The sequence below is a fragment of the Borostomias antarcticus genome (assembly GCF_949987555.1).
Source record: "Borostomias antarcticus genome assembly, chromosome: 16".
Classification (NCBI taxonomy): Eukaryota; Metazoa; Chordata; class Actinopteri; order Stomiiformes; family Stomiidae; genus Borostomias; species Borostomias antarcticus.
The window spans coordinates 23,852,220-23,877,702 of NC_140249.1; the positions used below are offsets into that span (position 1 = coordinate 23,852,220).

At 48.1% G+C, this 25,483-nt stretch overlaps 3 protein-coding genes across 6 annotated transcripts; all 3 read right to left on the reverse strand.

The window, feature by feature from the left end:
- Positions 1-628: 628 nt before the first annotated feature.
- Positions 629-5,443, reverse strand: LOC311319386 (uncharacterized protein). The gene is made up of 9 exons (XM_084450935.1): positions 5,241-5,443; positions 4,057-4,146; positions 3,651-3,767; positions 3,240-3,510; positions 3,039-3,072; positions 2,222-2,436; positions 1,998-2,136; positions 1,350-1,490; positions 629-1,199 (listed from the first exon to the last, which is right to left on the reverse strand). The coding sequence occupies exons 1-9, from the start codon at positions 5,241-5,243 to the stop codon at positions 887-889; spliced, it is 1,323 nt and encodes a 440-aa protein (XP_084307061.1). The 5' UTR covers positions 5,244-5,443; the 3' UTR covers positions 629-886.
- On the reverse strand, positions 5,250-12,477 carry LOC311319814 (cytosolic carboxypeptidase 2-like; the record flags this gene model as incomplete). Its single annotated transcript, XM_084451420.1, has 14 exons — positions 5,250-5,360; positions 5,534-5,600; positions 5,893-6,014; positions 6,466-6,562; positions 6,681-6,811; positions 7,299-7,458; positions 8,155-8,297; positions 8,425-8,814; positions 9,007-9,262; positions 9,401-9,551; positions 9,772-9,888; positions 10,612-10,800; positions 12,235-12,301; positions 12,442-12,477. Coding segments are annotated over 14 exons (2,037 nt in total), but the record flags the coding sequence as incomplete, so codon positions are not given.
- Positions 12,478-12,987: 510 nt separating this feature from the next.
- On the reverse strand, positions 12,988-24,513 carry fnbp4 (formin binding protein 4; the record flags this gene model as incomplete). Of its 4 annotated transcripts, none has more annotated exons than XM_084450928.1 (17): positions 12,988-14,061; positions 14,652-14,812; positions 15,320-15,513; positions 16,003-16,123; positions 16,582-16,862; positions 17,137-17,318; positions 18,301-18,434; positions 19,054-19,158; positions 19,279-19,397; positions 19,740-19,932; positions 20,318-20,665; positions 20,930-21,044; positions 21,535-21,682; positions 22,307-22,475; positions 22,941-23,065; positions 23,562-23,672; positions 24,374-24,513. In XM_084450928.1, 16 exons carry the CDS (start codon positions 23,587-23,589, stop codon positions 13,971-13,973), a joined length of 2,514 nt encoding a protein of 837 aa, XP_084307054.1. In that variant the 3' UTR covers positions 12,988-13,970. The 4 variants fall into 4 exon arrangements, with proteins under 4 accessions (XP_084307054.1, XP_084307053.1, XP_084307052.1 ...); XM_084450927.1 differs by having other exon boundaries at positions 22,941-23,068; XM_084450926.1 differs by having other exon boundaries at positions 23,562-23,645; positions 24,374-24,491.
- Between the last annotated feature and the right edge of the window lie 970 nt (positions 24,514-25,483).

Here is a 25,483-nt window from a genome sequence, read left to right on the forward strand (position 1 = left end):
ATATTCAAGTTTGTAAGGATTTAACCCACAATGAGGCATCATGTTGATCAGTTTACATTTTATTGTATTTTATTCACTTTTATACCATGTTCACAGATGCCTTGCGTGATTTCTTTGCAGTTGTAAGGAAATTTCAAAAATGTTTTGCATATTTCACATCTTTATGAAGGGACAGAAATTGTATGAGATGTGGCTTGGATGTGGAATGTATCTTCTATGAAGACATGCTGTTTACAGAAAGAACTTGTTCTATCAATATACATGTGTCATGGTGGCACAGTGCACTGCGCAGCTGCCTCACAGCAAGAAGGTCCTGGATGGGGCACATGCACAGGACAAAGTCCACCGGCAACAGCTTATGTGTGTGTGTGTGTGTGTGTGTGTGTGTTGTCTCGCCACTCACTCTTGCATGTGTTTATGTGTCATTTGCCGTGTGGCAAATAAAGAACCTTGAGGTCCTGTAATTATACAGAAATTTCTTCCACTTCCTGTAGTTTTGCTGTGAGGACATGATTTCACTATTCTACTATTTACCCAAATCCATATAAATAATGCACATAAAACAATACATTTGAACCGTCCAATATTCAATATTTATTTTCTTTACATTGTCAACGGATATACACACATTATTATTTTTATTATTATTATTTCCAAGCAAACGGTTTGAGTCATGAAATGAGACAGGCACACACTCGGGGCCAAAAAAATTATTTTGGTGCATCTATCTGAAAAGAAACATGCTTCCAGTCCTTCATATTGATATTTAGTCGATGGTGAAAGAGGATGCAGAAGTGCCCTGTGGAGTGAGAGCAGTGGCACGGTGCATCCTGACGGTAGTCCATCCAGACGGGGGACGATGAGGTGAGAGACATGTCCCCGGTCGTCAGCTGAGAGGAGGGGCGGACCCTGACGGTCTAGAGTTAACACCCCGGGTCCCTTCTGGCCCGTGCACCATCCTGGACCCGGGTCCTGACTCAGACTCGTCCCCGGGTCCTTCTCCCGGCCCCGGCCGCCCTCTCCTTCTCTCTGTGGAGGGAGGGAGCCTCGGGGCCCCGGCCAGGCTGAGCTTCTGGAGCCTGCGGACGTCGTCACGCTGCAGCCTAGCGGGCTGCTCCTTCAGCGGGGGGGCGGCCCGAGAAACCTGGGGAAGCTCGCCCACATCCTGGTCCTTTTCCTGCAAGGTCTGCTGGGATAGCCTGGGGAAACGTGAGGGGCACGTCGAATTGTGTTTTATACTTTTGACAAAGATTGAACACTATATTTCCCTGTGAAGAATATTAAATACGCCCAGCCATGCCTGGTTAAGTATTGACCTGACAGGAAGTCCACTGTCACTGACTGCATACCTGTGTTCTCTGTACCTCCCAGCTGGAACACATTCTCCTCCGGGCGCTCTCCTGATCACTCCTCCCTTCAGCAGGTCTCTCTTGGAGAGACCCGTCCTCTGTATCTCCACCCCAGACTGGTCCCCCCATGGCCGGCCGTGGCTGCGGAGGGGGATGAGAGAGACCAGACAAGAAAAGAGGTGTTGGGGAGAAGGTGAGAGAGGTGGGTGGGTCGGCCATACGTGATGGAGGAGAGGGAGGAAGAAGCAAATAACACATAATACGGCATGTTCATCTACTGTAACTTAAAGGTACCCAACGAAACGTGAATCAAAACAATCCGTTCTTTGTTTATTTTTGAAATTCCTTGATTATATGGTTCCTTGTAGTCTAATAAACATGTTGAATCACTTGAATGTCTTTCCTACCTTGTAATTTCTTTGCAAAATGATATTTAGCTAATGTTTTGAAAACAACAAAGATGTGTGAAACGTCACTATTATGTGCTCTGCGTATTGACGCAATGACGTACGAGATTTTCGGGGACCACCTTCTCAAATTTGCTCTAGAGCGCATACTAGTGGTCAAAAACTACATTGGGTACCTTTAATTGTACCTAATTTAAACCACGGAATGCAAAAACGACTGCGCAATAACGAGGCGAGTCACCTCCTCCCTGTGAGGTCAGTGGTCCTCAGGTCAGGCAGGAAGGGGCGGGCGTCTGTGAGGAGGTTCTCCAGGCCGGAGGCTCCTCCTCTCTGCTCCTGCTCCCTCAGAGGAGCAGCCTGAGAAACATCCGCTGGGCGACCTGGGTCAAAAACCCCAGACAGTGAGAAGATAGATCAAGTGTGTGTGTGTGTGAGTGTGTGTGTGTGTGTGTGTGTGTCTGTCACCTGCTGTCGAGTCTCGACTGGGGCTCCTGCGTCTGGGTTCCGAGGTGTCGGTGGATGATGGCGGCTCAGGGAAGCAGCAGCGTGTGTTTCCCCGGGCCGCCTGGCCCTGCCTCTCACCGCAGGGAGTCCGCTGGCCGTGGGACTTGGCTGGGTCCCTGGAGGGGACAGACTCTGAGACCACCCTGCACTGCAGACCCAGGACCCCCGGGGCAGACCTGGCACGTTGAGAATGTTTCTCATCAGCGGATGAATTACATTTCATACTTAATAATACAGATAACATGATGGGTCTTGGGTAGTCCAGACCCCTATGGTCACTCCTGAGCCCTGTCATTGAGCTTTCTAGGACTGCCCCCGACTAAAGATGTCCCTGCTCGACTAGAAGTCATCATTTCAAGCGACTAATCGACTAGTTGTTCCTTTATTATTATGATGATGATTATTATTATACATATAACCTTACCTTACACACTCAGCAAAGCGGTAGACTAATTCTCAATGTGTCGGCATTCGGGGGCAGCCCTAGAGCTTCCTACTACAGATCACATCAATCAATCAACCAAAGCTTTATTTGTAGAGCGCATTTCATACCCAGAGGCAACACAATGCGCTTTACAGAGAACAAGGGAGGTGGGCATACGACCCACTCTCTACATATTCCAGAGGGAAGCAAAAAAAACAGTAATCACCCGGGGGCCAGATAAGTGAGCTGTAAAAATTCTTCCCTGACCCCTCTCAACAAGGGCAAGCTCCTGGAGTATGTTTGTCTACCGGCTAAGAACATTTATAGAGCAATACATAGCCTGGCTGTCCTTACCTGTGGGCTGCTGAGATGAGAGCCGGGTTCCTACCTGGAAGAGACAGAACCTATAAAGACTGACCACAGACTGACCACAGGACTTCGCAGGACTTCAGTAACAATAGGAATGTGTTGGTTATACGCAGCTAAAGCCTACGTCAATGCTCTATGTCGTCAATGCTCTATCTGGTCTGTTTCTATGTTCTGGTTCTGACCCACCTCTCATCCCTGGGTGTGGGCCCGCGGGTCCAAACGCCTGCTGGACGATGGTGGTGTGGATGTGGACCTTGCAGGTGGGGATGGGAACGGACGGGCCGCGCTGCTGGATGGGCGTCACGGTCAGCAGGTGGCGCTGAGGGGCGGACTGAAGAGGGTCGAAGGTCTCTGGACCGGGCTGAGCTCTCTCGTCTGTGTGAGCGCCGGACTGTCCGCCCTGGTGTCTGGGCTGTTTACACAGGTAGGCGGCGGTCAAGGCTTTCAGGTCATCGTTCTGGAGACACAAGAGCTGAGGTGAGCGCACGGACACCGTTCCACCGGCGACAATTACGATACCGATTCTATTCCCGAGATGACTTGAGAACCTGGGACCTGGTTGGTTTAGAAGACCGATCAAATGGCGACCGTGGTTACCTTCTCAGGTTCGTCTTTCTGCCAGAGGGTCACATGACCGATGACTCCGATTTGAGTGGGTGGGTTCGGGACCCAGGTGAGTCCTGATTGGCTGCGGACCTTCACGATAAAGGGCACCTGTGGACTCAAAGGAGAGAGGTTATGAAGGGGCGGGGTTATGAAGCGCCTTGAAGGTGAGTAGTAGAACCTCGTAGTCAACGCGTGACTTAACAGGCAGCCGGTGAAGCTGGTGGAGAACAGGAGTGATGTGATTGGTGGAGGGGGTTCTAGTAATGATGCGAGCAGCTGAGTTCTGGACCAGTTGGAAGTTTATGGAGATACTCATGTGAAAGACCAATGAGGAGGGAGTTCTTGATAGTTGATCACATCTCTCATCTCTCTTTCCCTCTCTCCCTCTTCTCCATACCTTCTCTCTCCTCTGTCTCTCTCTCAGAGCAGCCACAGTCTTCTCCTGGGTCTTCGTCGTGGCCTCCTCCTCCAGGGCTGGAACAGACTCCTGCAGACACATGGAAGGAGGCCTGAAGCTCATCACACCGTGTATAAGAGGGTCAAACGCTGGCTTTCAGTACAATGCAGGGCTGCACAATTAATCGTGAATTAATCTAAATCGCAATTATGACCTCCACGATTAACTAATCGCAAAAGGCCGCAATTAATGTGATTAATAATTTAGCTTTGAATTGAGTGTGCTAGGACTACACGGACGAATCACAGGCGCTTATGCTGTCTGACCAATCACATGCGTTCCCGCTGAGTGAGCAATTTCACTGAAGACAGATAGCAGTAGGGCAAGACAAGTGTCACAAGAGTACCTGCAGCCGTGAGTAGTGACAAAATGAGCGAAAACGAGGTCAGTGAGTTAGTAGCAATAAAGAGATCAACGTCCGTGATTTGGGAGCATTTTGGTTATTATATATTAATATTATATATTAAATATGAATCACAATTATTAATCGCAATTAGCATTTTGAAGCAAATAATCCCAATTATTATCTTTTGTCATAATCGTGCAGCCTTAGTACAATGCTGTACATGAAGTCAGAAGAGGCTGAGAAAAACGGATTACTCTTTAGCCATTTCTGCTAACTGGTCACGCTGAGATTAGTCTCAACGCAAGACTCATGCGAGTTCTTTCGCTGATACGCTAGGTAAGCTAGGCTAACTACGCTACTGCATGCTGCAGATCTCTCTATGGGTCTGGGACACTTCATGCTAAAATCTGTTTTTCAAATTCTAGCAATTCATTGGTAGCGGCGGAATCCCAGCGACGCCAATCAGGAACGACTTTCGCGATCAGGCGACCTGACCCCGCCCATCTAACCTGGGCTCGCGTCTCTCATTGGCTGCCATGACCTGTCACTCTTTAAATTTTGACCCGTTGATAGGCCCTCCGAAAATCATCTTTGGTGTTGAAGTGGCAGAGACTGTATTATGTGGTATCTGGAGAGCAGCGATTCAACGTAATAGAAATCTGGAGAGAGACTTCGTTGAGATCAACAAGACATGGAATCGTAATGAGTCAAATACGGTTTCTGTGACAGGGACAAGTCTATAACCTGGGTAGAACATAGTAGACTGTATGCGTCTCACCATGTGTTTGGTGTTCCTGTGTGAGGTCTTGTGTCTCTCCTGTCTCAACCTGTGTCTCTCCTGTCTTAGAAGGTCTCTCTCCTTACGACTCCGCAGGTGTTTCTTCTTGACAGGGATTGGCTGAGGAGAAGACGGACAGGAAGTCACAAACCTGCCTCATAGGACTAGCTAACAGCTCTAAACGGTAGTTATAAAACCTCTGTCGTATATTGACTCCATATGAAAGGCAGGATACACGACACAAACGCTACTACTATTGTAGAATGCGATAATACGGCGTGTTCATACTGCACCTCCATTGGTCGATTCAGCAGGTGGGCGGGGAGACCGTCGGACTCTGTACTGTTTGAACCACTGGTGCTGTGAAGAGAGCGTTGACATGAATGTGTGTGTGTGTGTGTTTCAGCGTGCGTGTGTGTGTGCGTGTCCGTGTGTGTGTGAGTGTTTCAGCGTGTGTGTATGTGTGTGTGAGTGTTTCAGCGTGTGTGTGTGTGTGTGTTTCAGCGTGCGTGTGTGTGTGTGTGTGTGCGCGTGTCCGTGTGTGTGTGAGTGTGTCAGCGTGTGTGTGTGTGTGTGAGTGTTTCAGCGTGTGTGTGTGTGTGTGTGCGTGTGTGTGAGTGTTTCAGCGTGCGTGTGTGTGTGTGTGTGTTACCTGGACTCTATGTCGGAGAGAGAGACGCTGTAGAGAGACCCGTCTGAATCGAGCTCTTGTCCGAGCCTCTGTTTGACCTCCTGCCTCAGCAGCGCTCCAAGCTCAGCCAGGCAGCGACTGGTCTGACACACGCACACACACACGGACACGCACGGACACACACACGCACACGGACACACACACACACACACGGACACGCACGGACACACGGACACACACACGGACACACACACACACACACGGACACACACACACACGGACACGCACACATGGACACACACACACACACACACACGGACACACACACACACGGACACACACACACACACACACGGACACGCACACACACACACGGACACGCACGCACACACACACGCACACAGACACAGACACACACACACACACAGAGATGCACGCAAGCACACACACACACACACAGACACGCCCACATGGACACGGACACGCACACACACACACACACACACACACGGTGAGACGCGACAAAAATCAGCGGTGAAGAACGAGACTCAGTCTATCCCGTCAGTGTTGTGTGGAGAGGTTCTTATTCGTCACCTTGGTGGGGTCGGGGTCACAGTAGTCCAGCAGGGTGTCACAGAAGTAGTAGCCCAGCGACTTCAGATCGCGCGTCGTGAAATGGGTCCCCTTCCTACTTCCTGTGGTATAAAAAAAAAGCTGGCGTTAAAATCAATAAGAGAATAAAACACGGCAAACACACACACACACACACACACACACACACACACACACTTCCAGGGCGCCCTGCGTACTGACCCAGAGTGGAGCCTCCGAAGGTGGACTCCATGGTGTAGCTGTTCCTCACCCCCAGCCTCCACATCACGATGCGTCCCGTCCCCTCCTTGCTCTTCTGGACACGGAACTTGCAGCTCCGGAACGAGAACTGGGGAAAAACTACAACCTGTGAAAAACTACAACTGGTGAAAAACTACAACTTGTGAAAAACGAATAGAACGCTCGTCCAACTCGGGATGACAAGGGAACTCAGGTATCATTTTGAGCGCCAGGTTGACGTCACAACATGGCGGCATGTAACGTTGACAGTAAGAATTAAATTATTATAAAGTGTTTATTGACGTTTTAACATGTAATTTGATGTGTACTTGTGCAATATATGTTTGTATTCTTTATATGTCTCTCTGATTATAGCAATGTGTGGACTTTAAACCAGCCAGCTGTTTTTCAAGCTAACGTAAATAGCCTTCTAGCATAACAGAAGCCTTCTAGCATCCATTCTTTTTTCTCCCGAGTTAAAATCGTCATGAATGCAATGACGTCGGGGGTCGGGATTCCCAGTGTGGGAATTACTGAGTCCCGACTTGTCTTGAACGCGCCGTAAGACGGACGGAGGCGCCGGGCCGACTTGATACCTTGTCGTTGGCGTTCTTGCTCATCATGAGGGGGAAGACTCGCTCGTGGAGGCGGAGCGCGGCGTCCTGTCGGTTGTCGCAGCCGTACATGAAGACGTTGTTCTTGCGGCTGTGACCGTGGAAGTCACAGTACAGCACCACGTCTCTCTCTGCCACCAACCTGAGGACAACCATGAGATACGTACACCTCAAACACGTCTCTCACTGCCACTAACCTGGGGACAACCATGAGATACGTACACCTCAAACACGTCTCTCTCTGCCACCAACCTGGGGACAACCATGAGATACGTACACCTCAAACACGTCTCTCTGCCATCAACCTGGGGACAACCATGAGATACGTACACCCCAAACACGTCTCTCTCTGCCATCAATCTGAGGACAACCATGAGATACGTACACCCCAAACACGTCTCTCTCTGCCAGCACCAGTTTTTGACCACTAGTATGCGCTCTAGAGCAAATTTGAGAAGGTGGTCCCCGAAAATCGCGTACTACGTCATTGCGTTAATACACGGAGCACGTAATAGTGACGTTTCACACATCTTTGTTGTTTTCAAAACATTAGCTAAATATCATTTTGCAAAGAAATTACAAGGTAGGAAAGACATTCAAGTGATTCAACATGTTTATTAGACTACAAGGAACCATATAATCGAGGAATTTCGAAAATAAAGAACGGATTGTTTTGATTCACGTTTCGTTGGGTACCTTTAACACGGATGTTGTGTGTTAGCTGCTGTGAACGTGTGCCTGCTTGTGTGTGTGTGTGTGTGTGTGTGTGCGTGTGCGTGTGTGTGTGCGTGTGAGTGTGTGTGTGTGTGTGCGTGTGCACACACTCGATCCTGCTCACCTCTTGACCATGTTCCTGGTGTGCCAGACGCAGGGGAAGGAGTCTCGGAGGAGGGTTCGGTAGTTCCTGTTGAGGTCGCGACCTGCCAGCGAGCAGCGGTAGTTCCCGACCACCACGCCATCTGGGTTGAGCATCGGCACCACCTGCAGGACACGCACATCAACACCAGGGGGAGGCGCAGCTCAGGTTACTACTACACCCCGGTAGCTCAATGGGCCGGGACGCTTACCATGTAAAGGCTAGTCCTTTCTGCAGCGGCGTTGGCCTCACCTTGAACACGAACGTGTCCCTGAGTAGCCGCGCGTCGTCCGACGGCCCCAGCAGGAAGTCCAGGAAGCCCTGCATCATCCACGACCCGTTGGTCTCCCCGGGATGCACCCTGGCCGTCACCACCACCGCCCGCCTGGCCCGCCTCTCAGCCCCGCCCCCGCCGGGGGACGTCACCGTCAGCACGTGCACCGCGTTCCCCGCCAGGCTGCGGCACAGGACGCGCAGCTTGCAGTAGGCGGAGGTGGCGGGGTCGGAGGTCAGGCCGCCGAGGTAGCGCTGCAGCTGGGAGTAGGTGTAGGGGTAGCAGTGGGCCAGGTAGCAGGTGTCCGAGTCGTAGGGGAACTGGCAGGTCCACGTCAGGGAGTGGAGGGGCTTGGCGCCGCTGTCGTCCTGCTCCGCCTGGGGAGAGAGAAGAAGAAAGAACCGCGAGACGGTTTGAATCTGACGGACATGATAGTGACCTCACTTGTTTTCAAGGAACATCGCTTTCTTTATGCGCAATTTGAATTCATCAAAAACATTAAATATGGCTGTAAAGCTTGAATGAAAAGCCCTAGGCTGCAGTATAACAAGCTCTCTTGCCTGCAGCTGGTTACGGTAGTAGCGTATGTTGGAGCCCGTCCGTCGCCAGCCAACGCCCGTCTCCCTGGCCGCCCGCTCTGAGTAGAACAGCGGCCTCATGCCCACGCCATACAGACTGCTGGCCTTCATCAGGTTGACGATGGTGAAGCGGTAGTTGACCCCCACACTCATGTGCTTGACCCGGAAGTAGAACCACTGGGTGTGCTTGGCGGTGTACATGTCTGGACGCAGGGTCAGCTCGTAGTCATGGAGACCACTGGGGGGAGGAGGGGAGAGGGAGGAGTAACTTTTAATACTCTGAATGTTTTGTTTGGAGTTTGTAGCCTACAGTATCGGTCCGTGGGGACTCTAAACCAACAGAGTAGTCATGGCTGGAGCAGACACACACACTCACACTTGCACCGCCTTCTGCAGGTTTCCGCTCTCGAAGCGCGATTCGAAGGTCAGAGCGGGCCCCTCCTCCCAAGTGGCGCCCGGCGTAGCGCTCTTAACGGGCCCTCTGCTTCCTCCGACCCGAGAGCAGGTGAAGTAGGAGCTCTTTGTAGCTGGGAAAACGAGAAACGGGAGAGAGAAGTAAAAAAAAAAGATGGGGAGACAACAGGATTAAGACAGCGAGAGAGATACGATCTAGTAGGAGAGGAAAGAAGGGGAGAAGGAAAGGGAAGGAGGAGAGGAGAGAGGAAAGAACGGGAAGCACATGTGAGACATGGCCCGGAATGCGAGAGGAAGCAGGTGAGGGCCAAGTTTCATCCCAGCTCCAGGTACCTGGTTCGATACAGAAGACCACGCTCCCCTTCTCGTTTCCGACGGGGACGGGGGCCATCTCCACCATCTCCTGGCCTGTGGCCTGGTAGAAGGGCTCTGGCTCCAGAGGGTCCCACTCTGAAAGCACAGTAGCAGACATGATGAGAGCTCCATCTACTGAAGCAGAGCTTTTACGCACATATATGGTGAAAGTATATAAGCTATAGTTTTTATGATCAACTTCAATGGTGATCTAGTTGAATAGAGCAGATCGGTAACAGTTTCACACGCCGACTGCTCTGAATCTACGAGGTTATGTGTTATAATAATTACATTTACATTACTTTTATTGGCCACGCTACAATGACACGAATATAGTACACGCATTTTCAGCGGTCACCAGTGGAATGTGTCCTTTACATCTGACCCCTCCCAGCTGTCCTCCTCCAGGGGCAGCCAGGAGCAGTGGACAGCCACATCACTGACGCCCGGAGACCAAGTCCAAGCGCTCAGGACCGAAGAGCGATGTTCTTTCGCATGTTTTTATATTGGGGTTCTTGGGGCGAAACCCTTGTGAACGCGAGGAGAACAGGCAAGCTCCACACAGAAAGGCCTGGGAGATCGCCAACGCGGGAATCAAACCCAGGACCTTTTTTTGCTGTCAGGCAACAGTGTGTCAACTCCAAACACAGTGCCACCACGTTACCGACGCGTCAGGAATCTGTTGGTTCGCCGACTCCGAGCCGAGGCTGAGGACTCCCTGGTATTAGGCCAGCAACATTTGCTTTGTTCACAATCAACGGTGGACACAGGGTTTCAGCCGGGTCATCATGCCCCGGTGGCCTGTCCAGCCATACCTACCCATGTGGTGAATAGCAGGCTCCTTGATGACCTCACACTCAATGGGCCAGCGGACGCCCTGGAAGGGGCTGGAGGAGGAAGTGATGGCGCACAGGTCCGGCGGGTCCCGGAGCCTCGGGACGGACCGCTCGCCGTCAAACGCCATCACCAGCTGCGTGGTTCTGAGAGGCTGGCCCAGGTGGACGGAGACTGGAGAGGAAGAGACACGACCAACACTGCTGCCTTAGAAACTCACAAACACAAGGTTCCCAGATAGCAAGCGGATCTGGGCCATATATGGGCCGGAACTAAGCCACAAGTGCCAGATCTGGCCTGTATATGGCCCTGATCGGACTGCTGTCTGGGTTTATTCTCAACAGCAAGAGAAGAGACTAACGTTAGCGGCTGATTTCGTAGACCCAGATTAAGCCTAGTCCAAGGCAAAAAGTGTGTCAACAGGGATTTGCCATTGAAAGAGCTTCTTAGTTATAGACTAGGCTTTATATGTGGTCTGGGAAATCTGGCCAATAAGATGGTCAGAATGAGTCCCTGCCCATAACCAGTGGTGAATGTTGTGGTGATGGGTATCTAACAGTTGTGATCAGACCTGCTGGAGTGACACCTCAGCTTCACCTGTTTCTGACCTCTAATTGAGGCATGTTAGTAATCAAGAAAGGGGTGAACCTGATCACTCCAATCAACTGGATTACACAACAGTATCAGTGTCGTAACCTTATCTAACATGGGAGGTGGAGAATCATGCTCTAATGAAAAGGTGCATCAGCCTCGTCGACTAGAACAGCAAAGGCAGATGTGAAGTTACCAAGAGAAGTGTGGGTTAGACAAAACCCAGGTGAAGGCTGAAAATACCTCGGCTAGAGGTTTTAACCTGTTACATGTTTATGTGTCAATGTAGCCATAGGCCTTACATCTCTCTATCAACCAGTGTGAATCTTACATGGCCTCCCCCCCGGACCCCGAACCTCCTCCTCCTCCTGCTCCTCCTCCTCCTCCTCTCCCTCCTCCTCCAGGTTCGAGTCATGGTTGACTGGGGAGTGTCTGTTGGCAGTGAGGGAGGAGTGGTGATACCGCTCCCCACTCCATTTCCTGTGGCTGGAGAGACCATCCTGGACAGTGCTCTCTCTGCCTGAGAAGAGAGAGGCGTTCTCAGCAAAGCACCCTATCGTGTTGTCTAAGTTATCAAAATCAAATGGCTTAGGATAAAAAGTATTTTACTGAGATAAACGCTCATATTATTGGGTCTTACGGCAGCTGTGAGAATAGAGTTGCCCACTATTCTTACGGCGCCCTATCTACCGCCTTGCAAACACGGCAGTCGTAAGAACAGATGCGCCTGCTATTCTTACGGCACTGATTGTTTTGGGAAATTCTGCTTTCAAAACCTAACTAGACTCTAACCCTATCAGAAATAGAAGGTATTTATGGCTAAATGCTTGAAATAGTCAGTATAAACTTAACAGTTAAGCAATAAGTGATACACAGCTGTCTCAGTTTGCTTTGCTTCACTGACAGTGTGACTCATCGTGGAGTCAGAGATGTAGGTAAACTCTTCCTGAGGTCATTTTAGGCAAATATCTGTGCCTCGCCTGGCTACCCAGACTGAATTAAGAGTTCCCATCCTACCTGAAAAGAGTCCATAGTGTTTCAGGTGCTGTAAGATGAATCTCTCATAAGCATCCTCTGATGTCCTCTGAATTAGGAGGACAAAATAAAAGTGAAGTTTCATGAATTAGGGTTGATAAAGCTTTGTTGATCTTGATTTATATTAAATAACCATATGAGCTAAAGCAATATAATTTAGAATGGTTTATTTTATTGTAGTTAACTGACCAGTATATCCGTGTCTGTCCTGAACGCTGGACACATCCTGAGCGAACCTGCAAGTCAAATCTGCTTAGTTTACGTTACAAATGTACGTACACTACGTACGTACGTACAAATGTTTGAGCTTGTTAGATCAACACGGTCTGGTTGGCTCATTAGGCTCGCTCACGTCTTCCGCTGCAAATCTGCTTCACAATATGAAATAATCTCAAACATCCGGACACAAAATAGATCAAATTGAACTCACCTTTAAATCAAAAACAGATCTGCGTTGGTCTAATAGGCTTAACTTCACGACACTTCGCTAGCTAACAGTTAGCACCCTGCTAGCAAAAGAATCTTTCACCAACTGCGTTGCCTAGCAACCGTCATCGTGGGCGTGTTCAGAGGAATCACGTGACTCTCGGCTGCGTCGAAATTGGGTGGATGAAGTCAATTTGTCCTCATGGGTTATTCAGCGTGTGTCAAGTAGATGCTATAAGAGGCACAGCACCTTTACAAGTAGGGTGGGGTGTAGATGTCAATGAGAAAGCAGATAGATTTACAAGTGCACAAAAGGTTTATTCACTTTTTACAAAATATACAAGATCCCCCCGCCCCAGAAACACATAATGAACATAGAGGGCTTATACACATTGTACTAAGACAATACAGCGGTATGGAGAGGTTAAACAGCTCTTGGAAAAATGGACCGTCCCACTCACCAAAACTATTTGTTGTTCGAGAATTACAAAATGACTTTAGCGCAAAGTAATGATAAAGCCATTGGCACGTCAGTATTTGTGGCATGTTATCACGCAACTGGACAAGATCACGCCACAGAAAACATGGGGAAAGGGCAGAAAAATAAAGTCAATGTACTGGGCATCTTAGTTCACCTATGGAGTTCACATGATGACAGAAGCTTAGCAATGATCTCCCAACCGCTGGTCTGAAGCCATGTCAACGCACTTTCACATAATTTTAAAACCCGAACTCACTTTCAGAGAACAAGACGGCAGGATATGACGCAATTACAGTAACTGGTAATGGTTGAACTGTGGCAGTCAAAGACAAGTCTCATCTTCTGCTCACAATAAATATAAAGAATGTCAATGTTCATACTTCAGAAAAGCAGAGACTTTACAGTTAAATTAAAAGTTAATAGGGACTGATGTCACCTCAGTTTATGAAATTTTAGTGGGGAATATAATTGAAAATTGTTTTTGAAATAAAACCCTCCAGCATTCAAATGATATTCCACAAAAAATTGCGTCTTATTCTTTAACCTCTACAGATAGAGGTTATAGGTAAGAGAAGCTAGGTAAAGGTTTAGATTAAGTTCAGGTTAAGTAAGGGTGAGTTTAAATGGCCAATAAAAAGATGTAGAAAAAAAACATTCAAACCCATTCAATGATTTAGCAGAGATCAGATAAGATGAGTTTGACACCCTTTTTTCCACTGATCATTGTTCATTGTTTGGGATAAGGGAGGGTGGCTTCATGTAAATGCTGTGTGTGCGTGTGTGTGTGTGTGTGTGTGTGCTACAGACATAATTAGCTCTTCATCATCTTCCTCTTCTTCAGTATTCTGTCTCTCCAGTCATTAGGGAGAGCCTCAAAGTTGGCATTCTTCCCAGCTTTTCCTCTGCAGGGGGAGATTACAAGGATACGTTACAAATCCACTATAACCCTTTTAACCCTGAAAATACAGTGACATTTCAAATATTATTTGCATTTACAGATACTGTACATGCACTCTCAAGGTAGACCAGGGCTGCGTTCCGAATCGCATACTACCCTACTATATAGTATGCCAAAACAGGATGTAGTATGTCCCAATACATAGTATGCCACATGCAGTATGGCAAAAATACCAGGATGTCCTACATCCGGTCGTATTTTGCAGTATGCAAGCCAGCAGGCTTTTCTGGCTATTCTGACCCACAATCCTGTGCGCAGCGGAAATGTGCGTCACATGTGCGAGTCGTGACAGCTGTAGGCGCATGTCGCGTTACGGACAGCGACGGATGTGGGCAGATTTCAAGGCGCAATGTTATGACAAGGTAGTATGTCCCAATTGGATTCCTACTGCTTGCAAAGTACGTACTTTCTAAGGGCAGCTGTAGTAGGTACTGGTAGTAAGAAGTAGAAGTATGCGATTCGGAACGCAGCCCCAGATTAAGGCTAGTCCCAGACTAAAGAACATTCCCATCTGAAAGATGCTGAGTCATTTACGTGGAGAGCTGCATCTGCTTCCACTCCTCGATGCCCCTCTTGTTGAGCTGGTCCCGGTCCTCCTCGTCGCTGGAGCTGTCCTTCTCCTCCTCGTCCAGCTCCCTCTGGATGCTCTGCCACTTCTTTACCAGCGGGGGCATCTTCGTCTTGCTCTTCTTCGACTGGACGCAAGGACGAGGGATGAGGGCGAGGCGTGGAGGAGAGAGGGATGAGAGGGGAACGGAGAGCGTGTTTACAGTAGTTCAGAGGTAAAGAATCGATTCATGAATCCCAAAATCTCTTTTATTTAATGAATGAATGAATAAATGAAGGAATGAATAGTTAATTCATTCAATGATTCATTCATTCATTCATTTTTGGAAATCAGTATCGATACCCAGCCCTAGTATTGACGTGTTGCATAACTTGGCAGTCATGTAATTAAGGTTATAGCTAAAAAAATAAAAATAATAAGTTTTTAGTAACACTAACCGAATCGATATCGAATCAAATCGTGATAATCGATTCTGAACCTTGTGAATGGGATCGATTCTTGAAATCTGAATCGATACCCAGCCCTAGACACCATGGCCTTCTAGGAAGGAGAACGGTTTAATACACGTTAAACCTGTATCCATTTGAAACAGTCAAACTAGACTAAACTACCATGTTACGTCTCTGATTCCTACCTTATCCTTCTTTAGCTTCTTGATCTTGTCTGTGGGCAGTATTTTGGCTCCAGGGGGGTCTGAGGGGGGCTGGCAGGGGGGCGGGGGGGGCTGGGTGGGGGGCGGAGGAAGGGGAGGGGCAGGTGCTTCAGCGGGCAGGGAAGGGGCGGCGGCCACAGGCACACCCCAGTAGGCGCTTCCTGACATCACAGGGGCTGAGGAGGACATAAAAACACAACGTCAAGGTTTTAATCCCGTTATAGCAGCTTGAGACGGCGTGGTAGAGAGATGTGTTCCCTCAATCAATGATCAGTGAATTAATTCTGCTTAGGGATGTTAACAGTTAATCGACTAGCGATTAATTGGCGATAAGAATTTACTCAAGTAAGATTTGGTTACTCGATTAACTGCTTGTTAATGAAACATATTTTTTTTGGGGGGAAAGAACGTTATCAACAGGAGTTGTGTGAAATGTAATCATGATTTAGGGTCTGACTGCACATGAGGGCGCCACGCCACGTAGTGAAGGCTAATTGGGATGGCGGGAAATTTCAACGACACACAGGAAGACGACACAAAAATGAAGCGAGCAAAGCGCAGTCCTGCGTTGGACGTTCTTATCGATTAATCGACTATTGTTTGTTAAGGTTTACAGTTATCGATCGAAATTTCTTGATATTTGCAACCCTGGTTCTGCTCCTCACCTGCCGTGATGGCCGTCTGGGTGTAGATGATGGCGCTGCTGCCGATGGTGGCCGACTTGGCCTGCTGACCAGAGGACTTGCGCTTCTGACCCTTCCCCAGGGACAGCGAGGGCTCCACCGCCTGTTAACAGGGACAAGAGGACCGGGATGACACAGTATTATCAACTAATACACTGTATTTGATTTATCTTATTAACCTTTATTTCTACAGGTAAAAAGCCTGTTCAGGGTAGACAGCATAACGCAAAGTTAGACAGATGGGACGTACAAAAGACAAAATAAAACACAAAACGTTAAAAACGGTCACTGCAGAAGTGCAAAAATGAAAGACGGGATAAAATCCGATTAGGTACACGTGAAAACCCCCCCATACTCTCTCTCCAGTTCTCCGACAAGTAATGTCAAATGCTGATCACACAAAGAGGGTTACGGATTCAATTCCACTGGGGCCGCCCCTATTGCGCATACAGGTCGTCACTTTGGGTGAAAGCACCTCCTGAAAGGCATGTACTGTTCATTAAACAGCATGTAGAAGGAGGTGAACGTGACCGCGGGTGTCTGAAGAGAGGGGATTCCTACCTTAGTGCTGGTGGAGCCAGGGGGGAAGGGAGGTCTGAGGCCGCCATCTTCCTCTGTTCCGGGGGCCGGCGGCTCCCCCTCCTCATCCTCCATCTCCACCTCCATGATCTCTCCATCGTCGCTGTCTGGCGGGGGAGGGGGTGGGGGCGGTGACTCCGGGGGAGGAGGGGGAGGCGGGGGGTAGTCTGACGGGGGAGGGGGGTTGTCAGGGGGGAGAGGGGGTTGGGGTGCAGACCAGAAGGTGGGCTGAGGGGGCGCCACAGGGGCACAGGTGGAGGATCCTGGATACAAAACAAAAATAAAGGGTTTAGTTACTCAGGTAAACATTCATTTATTCACCCACGCCTGCAGGTCGGCTACAAATGTGTTCTGCTAAAGTCTCCCATCAGAATGATAACTTGCAATCACAGTGGTTCAGTACAGGTCTGTGAAGGTTCTCATCACGGAGAGTCAGACAACTTAGCGAGTCATGTTCCTATGAAACATTTGACCACCATCGCTGAGTCATCTGAACCAGTAGGTGACCTCCAGCTGAGAGAGGCCCTGCAGACCGACCTGCTATCCCATCTGAGGGGGCGACCGCTGGGGGTTTGGGCTCCCCCGGGCTGGCTGCCCCGCTCGGGGGGGTCCGGCTGCCTTTCGGGTCCTCTTCCTCTTCCTCCTCGTCTTCGTCGTCCGGGAAGTCCCACTGGGAGGCGCTGGTGCGGTCGTTCACGTAGAAGTAGCGCCTGTGCTCTCTATAGAGTGGGACAACAGAGATAGAAGAGCGAGTCTCAATTTCCGGGCTGGCACCTGGGCGCGTGGTCTGGTCCCCTGGTCAGGTGAGGTAAGGGAGAGGGGAGACTGCTGCCCCGAGGGCAGGATAGGGACAATTTTAGGCCGGACGGCCAGCTTATCCATCCAGGGCAAAGGTCAGATTTGACATGGGTCTGGGGACATGGATAGGGAACCCACCTTAACTCTCAAAACCAAATAAACCAAAAACAATCATCTTGGGTCCTGTAAAGTTGAACAGCAGCAGCGTTCAGATGTTCCCAACTGTAGACATCATGGTTGTCATGACAAAATACTCACATAGATTTTGACAACCATTTTCCCCTAAACATGTGATGCCAAGGAGCAAGCATCATCATACACAACGACCAAAAGGCAGGAATATTACAAGCACACAGGAAATTCTTTTACATCAGAAATGTTCTTATGTGTCAATCAAGGAAATGAAAAAAGCAAAACAGGAAACAGGAAATAGAGTTGGTCTGACCTGCTGGGTCCCCGTCAACGTGCCGTCTTCGCTTTTATTCACGTCTGACACACTCCACGTTCCAGGACGTCACTCTGTGTCACTCATTTCGCCCAGCATTGCATTCTGGGGGCTGTAGTCCTGAAAAGTGCAAAGCTCTTGCGCGCAACCACCTTCCTAGAGCTACCATACCCCCCAACCCCCTTCCACTGACTGGACCCCCCCCCATGAGAGTCTACAAAGTCTGGTCTAGAAGGACGAGGGGGTCCCAGCGTGGTCTGTGCTTCCTGAACAGGGCGGGCGGAGCCTGCATGGCGTCACACAACCCTGAGCCGTCTGGCTCTGCTGGGGCTTTCCTCCGCTTGGATCGGGTTAACATCTCCCCATATCATGTTAAAGAGGCGACGGCCCCCCCAGCACTGATAAACGGGGGGGGGGGACGGGGGGAGTTAGAGGTGTGAAAGGTAAGGAGCGCGTACCTGTCCCAGTGGCAAGACCAGCCTTTAGGGGCGGCGTTTAGTTCGTAATGTTTAATGTGCTCTGCGGCTTCCTGCAGCCTACGGCGTAGATAGATCCCGTTGAGAGCCCCTTCCCGCCAGTCAGCGATGCGCATCTGGAAGAGAGAGAGAGAGAGAGAGAGAGGGAGGATGAGTGAGGGAGGATGAGTGAGGGGAGGAAAGGAAGGGTAGAGAGACCAGTACGAACAGAGGGTGAGGGGGAAGGAGTGTTGAGAATGTGTAGCCCGAGGGTGAGGAGTGGATAAGACTATAAAACATGGACTAGTTACTTAGCCGTTGTTGAACCATAGCTATTCTACGGATGATTTGAGGTTAACAACGACATACATATGCCCATTGTGCAGATAAGCAAGTCCAGCTGAAAACATTTTGCTTTGCAAGGTCAAGGTCAACTTTATTTATAAAGCACGTTTAAAATCAACAATTTGCGACGTGAACGTTAGGGTTGGTCTATCCGTGCTCGTTTAATTGACCATTCTTCAGGTCACAGCGATATGGCTGTGGGCTGGGTATTCCCTTTGGCAAAGTCTGCAGAAGTGCGGACTTAAGGAACGGCGGCACAAAGGGCTCAAAATGAGTTGCACTTGATGATTTGACAATGGGACAGCCCTAAGCCCGCACGCACTTAGCGGGAACGCGCCTCAAAGTCTGAGTCCATAAGGGTGGACATGGGGGACATTGGGGACATTGGGACTGGGTCCATCGTCCTCTCACCTCAGTCTGTAACAGCAGCAGGTGGAAGTTGGAAATGGCTTTTCGGTTGATCCCCAAGAACTCCATTTTGCTGGTTAAAGTGTTGGATAATTCCCCAATCTGAAACTGATGATTCAAACATCACATAACACATCATACTCACATACATCATCTCAAGGTTATTTTGAAACCAATAAACCAGAAAAAAGGACGAGGTTTTGAGACGATGTGAAACTGCAGGAGCACCTTGAGTTCAGGAGTTTCCACCTCCTCTTTAGGGAGAACTTTGGCCACCGTTTTCTCCTCAGCTTTGTCGGTCTCCTCTTCATCCTCTCCTCCAGTCTTCTCCGTGGCTCTGGAATGTGCTGCAAACCACACATGAGAACAAGTGTGAATGTGAGCCCTGATTACTAGAGGGTTAGGGGTTCATTTGGGGACCTACCCTCGGGCTGAGGCCAGGGTTTTCGCAGGTGAATAGCGAGCCCTGTGGCCCACTAAGCTTCGTAGGGTCACGTATGAACCTTTTTAAACTAGTTACATTGGGGCGGCTCGATTGGAAAGCTCACCAGCGACATCTGCTGGTTTATTAAGGATGTTAATTGATGTGCACGATGGCATGATGTGTGTAACAAATTAAAATGTGAATACTTTCGATTAAATGTTCTTTGCATTTAACCCAGATGTGTTTTTGTGGCGCGTGAGCTCACCGGTCTCCGAGTTGTCTGGCGTGTCTGATCCTCTGCTGCTGGAGTCTGGGCTAGCTGCCTGGATGAAGGCCGTCTTCCACCGGGCCTTCTTCTGGAGGAGGCCGCGGGGAACGGAGGCCTCTTGGCTGGCCTCGGAGGACGGGCTAGACCCCCCCACGCTGCCGTCCCCCTCCTCCAGGGCACGCAGCTCGGCCTAGAGGGCAGAGAAGAGACTGGGCAGTAGGGCTGGGTTTAAAATATCGATTCATCGATTCATGAATCCCAGAATCGATCTTTTATTTAATGAATGAATAAATAAATGAAGGAATGAATGGTTCATTAATTCATTCAATGATTCATTCATTTTTGGAAATCACTATTTAATTTAATTTAATGCACCATAATAAACACCTACGCGTTTCGGCCTGTAGCCTTGGTCAGGGTGGCGTCGAACACGGGCGGACACCACGCTGATGAAGGCTACACACGCGTAGGTGTTTATTATGGTGCATTAAATTATTCCATTTTAAGGAGACCCAGTGTGTGCGACTTTCCTACTTTCCTCTAGAAACCGGAATTTGAAATCGGGTTCCGCTCACCTTCTTCCTCTCCAGAGCCAGCTCCAGCTCCATGGTGTCTTCCTCAGGCTCCTCCTCCGCCTCCGAGTTCTCCTTTGATTGGTTCCTGCTGCGCTGCTCCCTCTGACCGAGGAGCAGGGGGGTGTCTGGGTCACAGAGGGGGGCAGCGGGGGACCCCACGAGTCGTCCCCCCTCCCCCTCAGAATCCAAGCTGTTCTCCTCCTTATCCAACCCCCCCAATAGCCTCTTCCTCCACTTCTCCTCGGCCTCCTTCACCTCTGAGGGGATGAGAGGAGCGAGGAGGGAGGCGGCCACGCCGTGACGCTCCTCCTCTTCGCTGGTCGGCGCCACAACACTCTCCATCACCTCCTGCAAGGTAGAACATTTGACTGTTAGAGTTGGAGTCTATTTGAAGAAATAAAACACAAGCGAACCCCCAAGTGGGTACACTACATTAAAAATACATTGAGGACAACTTGTAAAATGTTGAATAAATAAATTAAATAAAATCTATTGTAGTCCTGATATCTAAGCTGGTAGGAAGATCAATCTACCCAGAATGTGTTGGAGCAGCATGCGTATAAATAAAATAAAAATCAAGAATAAACATGACATCATCTAAATGAAACTTGCCTTCTTCTTTATCTCCCTCTTGGATGCCAAGGTACTGGTGGTGGTGGAGTTCTGCTCAGGGTAAAACCCTGCAGGCTGGGCAGTCTGGGCGGTACCGTTGCCATTGACCGTTGCACTGCAGGAAGAAAGGGTCATCAGAGGTCATTTCACAGCTTTCATATCCCAACTTCCCCACCGTCCACACAAGCCAGCAAACGTATCATACTGGTCCATCTGCCTATAATACAGATTCAAAACGTGTGTAGGAGTAGGGCTGGGTTTAAAAATGATCAAATCAAATGATTCAGAATCGATTCATGAATCCCAAAATCGATCTTTTATTTAATGAATGAATGAATAAATGAAGGGATGAATAGTTCATTAATTCATTCAATGATTCATTAATTCATTCATTTTTGGAAATCAGTATTGATACCCAGCCCTAGTATTGATGTGTTGCATAACTTGTCAGCCATGTAATTAAGGTTACAGCTTAAAAAAAAAAAAGGTTTTAGTAACACTAACCGAATCGAATCGTGATAATCGATTCTGAACCTTGTGAATCGGAATCGAATCGATTCTTGAAATTCGAGTGGATACCCAGCCCTGTGTAGGAGGCCCCTCACCTGTCTGCATACTGCTGCAGGCCCTGCACCTGGTGGGCCAGGTAGTGAGGTAGTTCCCAGGCCACCTCATTGGTCAACGTGTTCCAGTAGTAGTAGACTCCTGTGTTCTCATCCCACACCTCCTGCCAGTCCCCCATCTCCACCCCCACTGCAAACAGGACACACAAACGTTAGATGGAACCCATACAAAACTAGATCTACCCCTGACCCCTGAACCAGAGGGAAGACCAGGGCTGCGTTCCGAATCGCATACTTCTACTTCTTACTACCAGTACCTACTACAGCTGCCCTTAGAAAGTATGTACTTTGCAAGCAGTAGGCATCCAATTGGGACATACTACCTTGTCATAACATTGCGTCTTGAAATTTGCCCACATCCGTCGCTGTCCATAACGCGACATTCGTCTACAGCTGTCACGACTCGCACATGTGACGCACATTTCCGCTGCGCACAGGATTGTGGGTCAGAATAGCCAGAAAAGCCTGCTGGCTTGCATACTGCAAAATACGACGGGATGTAGTAGGACATCCTGGTATTTTTGTCATACTGCATGTGGCATTCTATGTATTGGGACATACTACATCCTGTTTTGGCATACTATATAGTAGGGTAGTATGCGATTCGGAACGCAGCCTAGGCTTCCAGTGACAAAACAGCTTCCAAAACAGCTTGAATTTAAAGATTGGAGGAGGAAGCAACTATAACTACATCACTGGAGGCTGTGAATCCTGGGATATGATGACAGTTCTACTGGGTGTTATGAGCAATTACCTCCAGCCAATGAGCACTGGGTGTCATACTGGAAGTCAGCCCCGGTGCTGTGCTGCTCTGCTGCCCCGTCCACGCCCTTGGGCTCGGGCCGGGGCGGGGTGGGCGCCGGGGCCTGGGGGTCTTCCGGAGCCTCCTCTGAACCGGGCTGTGTGGTGATGGCATCGATTTCCTGGAAGAAATAGCGATCAGCGTTACACATACAGACTTAACACTGGGACTGGCTAATTAAAGGAGTGATATTCCCAGTGGACTATCTCTAAAGTATCTATGGTCTGGGGGTAGGGATGAGGCGGTATGGATTTTTGCATTACGGTACGGTATCTAGTTACACGGTACAGTTTACGGTATTTCACGGTATACGCCATTTCACCTCCCCAACACGCATAAAAAAACAAGTATTTACTATATATTATATATTAATAGCAAGCTTATATTAAATTACAAAATTAACTGTTGCAAGCAACTTGAAATGTGAAGTTTCAGCAGCGCATTATTGTGTAATACCGTAAACGTAATACTGTAAACACAGGGAATGTCACGGTTCTAATACCGTGGAGATTTTATACCGCGGTTCACGGTTTTACGGTATACCGTCTCATCCCTATCTGGGGGTCAGAGAGAACATCATACTCACAGCCATGAAGTTGGCCAGCGTGCTGTCAATGTCCACTGACTGGTTGAGTTGAGATCTCGGAACAGAGGGCTGAGAGTCCGAGTCCTCATCATCGCTGTCCTCATAGGCCCCAAGGAGGGACAATCCTTCTGAACATGCACAACAGCACGAAAGGTGCGACAAGTTGTTCAAGTTGTGGCTTATTTGTCATATGTACACAGTACAAGTACAATGAAATGCTTACTTGAGCTGCTGTAATGTGCTTTGCTCTCATAAACAGTATCTAATATAGGCATCGAATTAAACTCATTTATTTGAAATTTTACTTTGGCCACTTCCTTAGGCATGTATTCAACATAATACAATTATCTGAATGATCTGAATGAAAAGTACTGAAACAGATGTATAATGTGACAAAAAAAGGCAATTTATTATATTATATATAATATATTATATTAAAAATATACTTGGCTGTGGATTTTTTCATCTACCAGTCCCCTTGGCAGGTGAGCCAAAAAGTTAATTTTCAGCCCTGTATATATATATATATATACACGAATATATATACACGAAACACAAAACATTGTCCTGTGTGTGGATAAAATAACATAAGCAGACATTTGGTGCATTGTGTGACCTTACCTGTTGCCTTCACTGCTGGGTTCCTCATATTAGCTGTTCCTTCTCTTAGGAACCTGTGCCCATCACAACTACCCTCTTGATCGTCTGCAAATCACAACAGCAATAGCAAGACTGTTCCAGAGAGATAGTGAGAAGGGTGGCAGAAGGAAGTGGGACTTAAAAACAACACAATATGCATTCCTGATTTTGCATGCATGCGTTGATCCTCGACCTGAACATTCAAGACTAATGTAGCTAATTTAGTCTCGAAATATGAATACTTAACTGGTTAATAGAAGCAGGAGATTATGGTATTAATTATAGTAAGAGGCTGTATCCTGAAATGAAAGTTAATTTCGTTGCGATAGCGTCAACATTTGAAATCAAATCATCTAAGTTTCTTGGATCACTTTTATTCATAATTAATTTAATCACCTGCTTCTAGCAACCAGTGAAATATTCATACTTGAGACCATGCGAGATAAACAAAGACAGGTCAGAGGAATGTGGGTTAGCTAACGTTAGCTAGCATGCTACTGGGTACATAGCTAGCTAGTGCTAGTCATGCTAGCAAGCTAAGCTACCGTTAGCTCATCATAACCTGTCTATCAACTATTTATGCTCTTATTTATTATCTTTATTAGACCCGGGGTTAATCTTGACCGTTCGCTTGTTAACAGGGAGTCAAATACCGATCATGTTAACCACGCTAGCATGCTAGCTAACATTAGCTTACGGTCGTTCCGGTTTGAAGCATCTAAAACAGGCCCGATTCTGTAACGCGCTTAAACGAAGACATAGTTCACGTTAAGCATTATTATTATTATTCTCACCGTCAGAACACGCTTCTTCTCTTCCTCCAGAAGTCCCAGTGCGAAGGCCGGGTGGGGAGAGCTGGATTGTGGTTCTGCGTCCTCCTGTTCCTGGACGAGTCTTCTTTCCCATCCCTGGTTCTGTTTTCAGAGCAAAGGCGTTGCTGCTTCGGATTCGAATCTTCCAATGAGGAAAAGATTCACATCCGGGGTCAAAGTGTCATTAACGAAAAACAAAAGCAAACATGTAATAAAAAAAAATATAATAATATTATTAGTAATAGTAATCTATGTTCTGTGAGAAAACCTATCAAAGATCAGACAGGAGCAGGATATTGCAACTGCACATTTTATTTCAAAAGCCTAAATACAACATAAATAAGTCACATTTACAGGTCAGCAACACAGTTCAGTCTGTATTCAATATTTTTTATTAATTAGTGAATGTGTAAAAGAATGTATCGTAAAGTACAAGTAGGCTAATCTGTTCTACATGTTAGGTATTCATATGTGGTGATATTAAACCCCATTAGAGGTCTTTAATCAGACCTAGGAGCCCGGTCTGCCATATGAATTATGCAGTGTTCTGGATGAATGGAGCAGTGGATGACTTCAGCCATCCATCACATGGATAAATTACCTCACTGGATTTAGCCTTGGCAGGTAGAGATTTTTTTTTTTTAAAAGAAAAAAAAAAGATCCTGGGCAAAGAATTTATGAAATATTCTGTTTGTTTCTATCTCAGGCCTCTTACTAACAAAGTGTGTGACTGAATACCTAGAGAGTCAAAATAATCCAAGTACGGACTAGTAACAAGTATTGTTAAAGTTGTATTCATTTCAAATTAACAGACAATGGTGAAAAAGTAACGAGACCTCCTTGCACAATCTGTGTACCACCATTTACAAGGTCCGTGCTCTCAATGGCAATTGTAACAGCTTGCTGCTTTGCACTGTCACCTCTGTTTAGGTCCATATCATTTGGTTGACCATATTTGGAACCAAACACCCTCGGGCCCAGCTGCTTGTGTAACATGCCAAGGCAAGTGGCCTCTCTCCAATAAGTGCTTCACTTCAGTGTCACATTGCTCTGGAAGTCCTTGCCACGGCTCAAGGTCAGATTCTCTGAAGA

Bases quoted from the DNA above. Each gene is read 5' to 3' on its own strand.
- LOC311319386 (XM_084450935.1), bottom strand. The intron at 3,768-4,056 runs GTATGGAGAAGA...TTGAGTCCACAG, and splicing joins AGAGACAGAGGAGAGAGAAG to GTGCCCTTTATCGTGAAGGT. The intron at 2,437-3,038 runs GTAAGGACAGCC...TCAACGTGCCAG, and splicing joins CTCATCTCAGCAGCCCACAG to GTCTGCCCCGGGGGTCCTGG.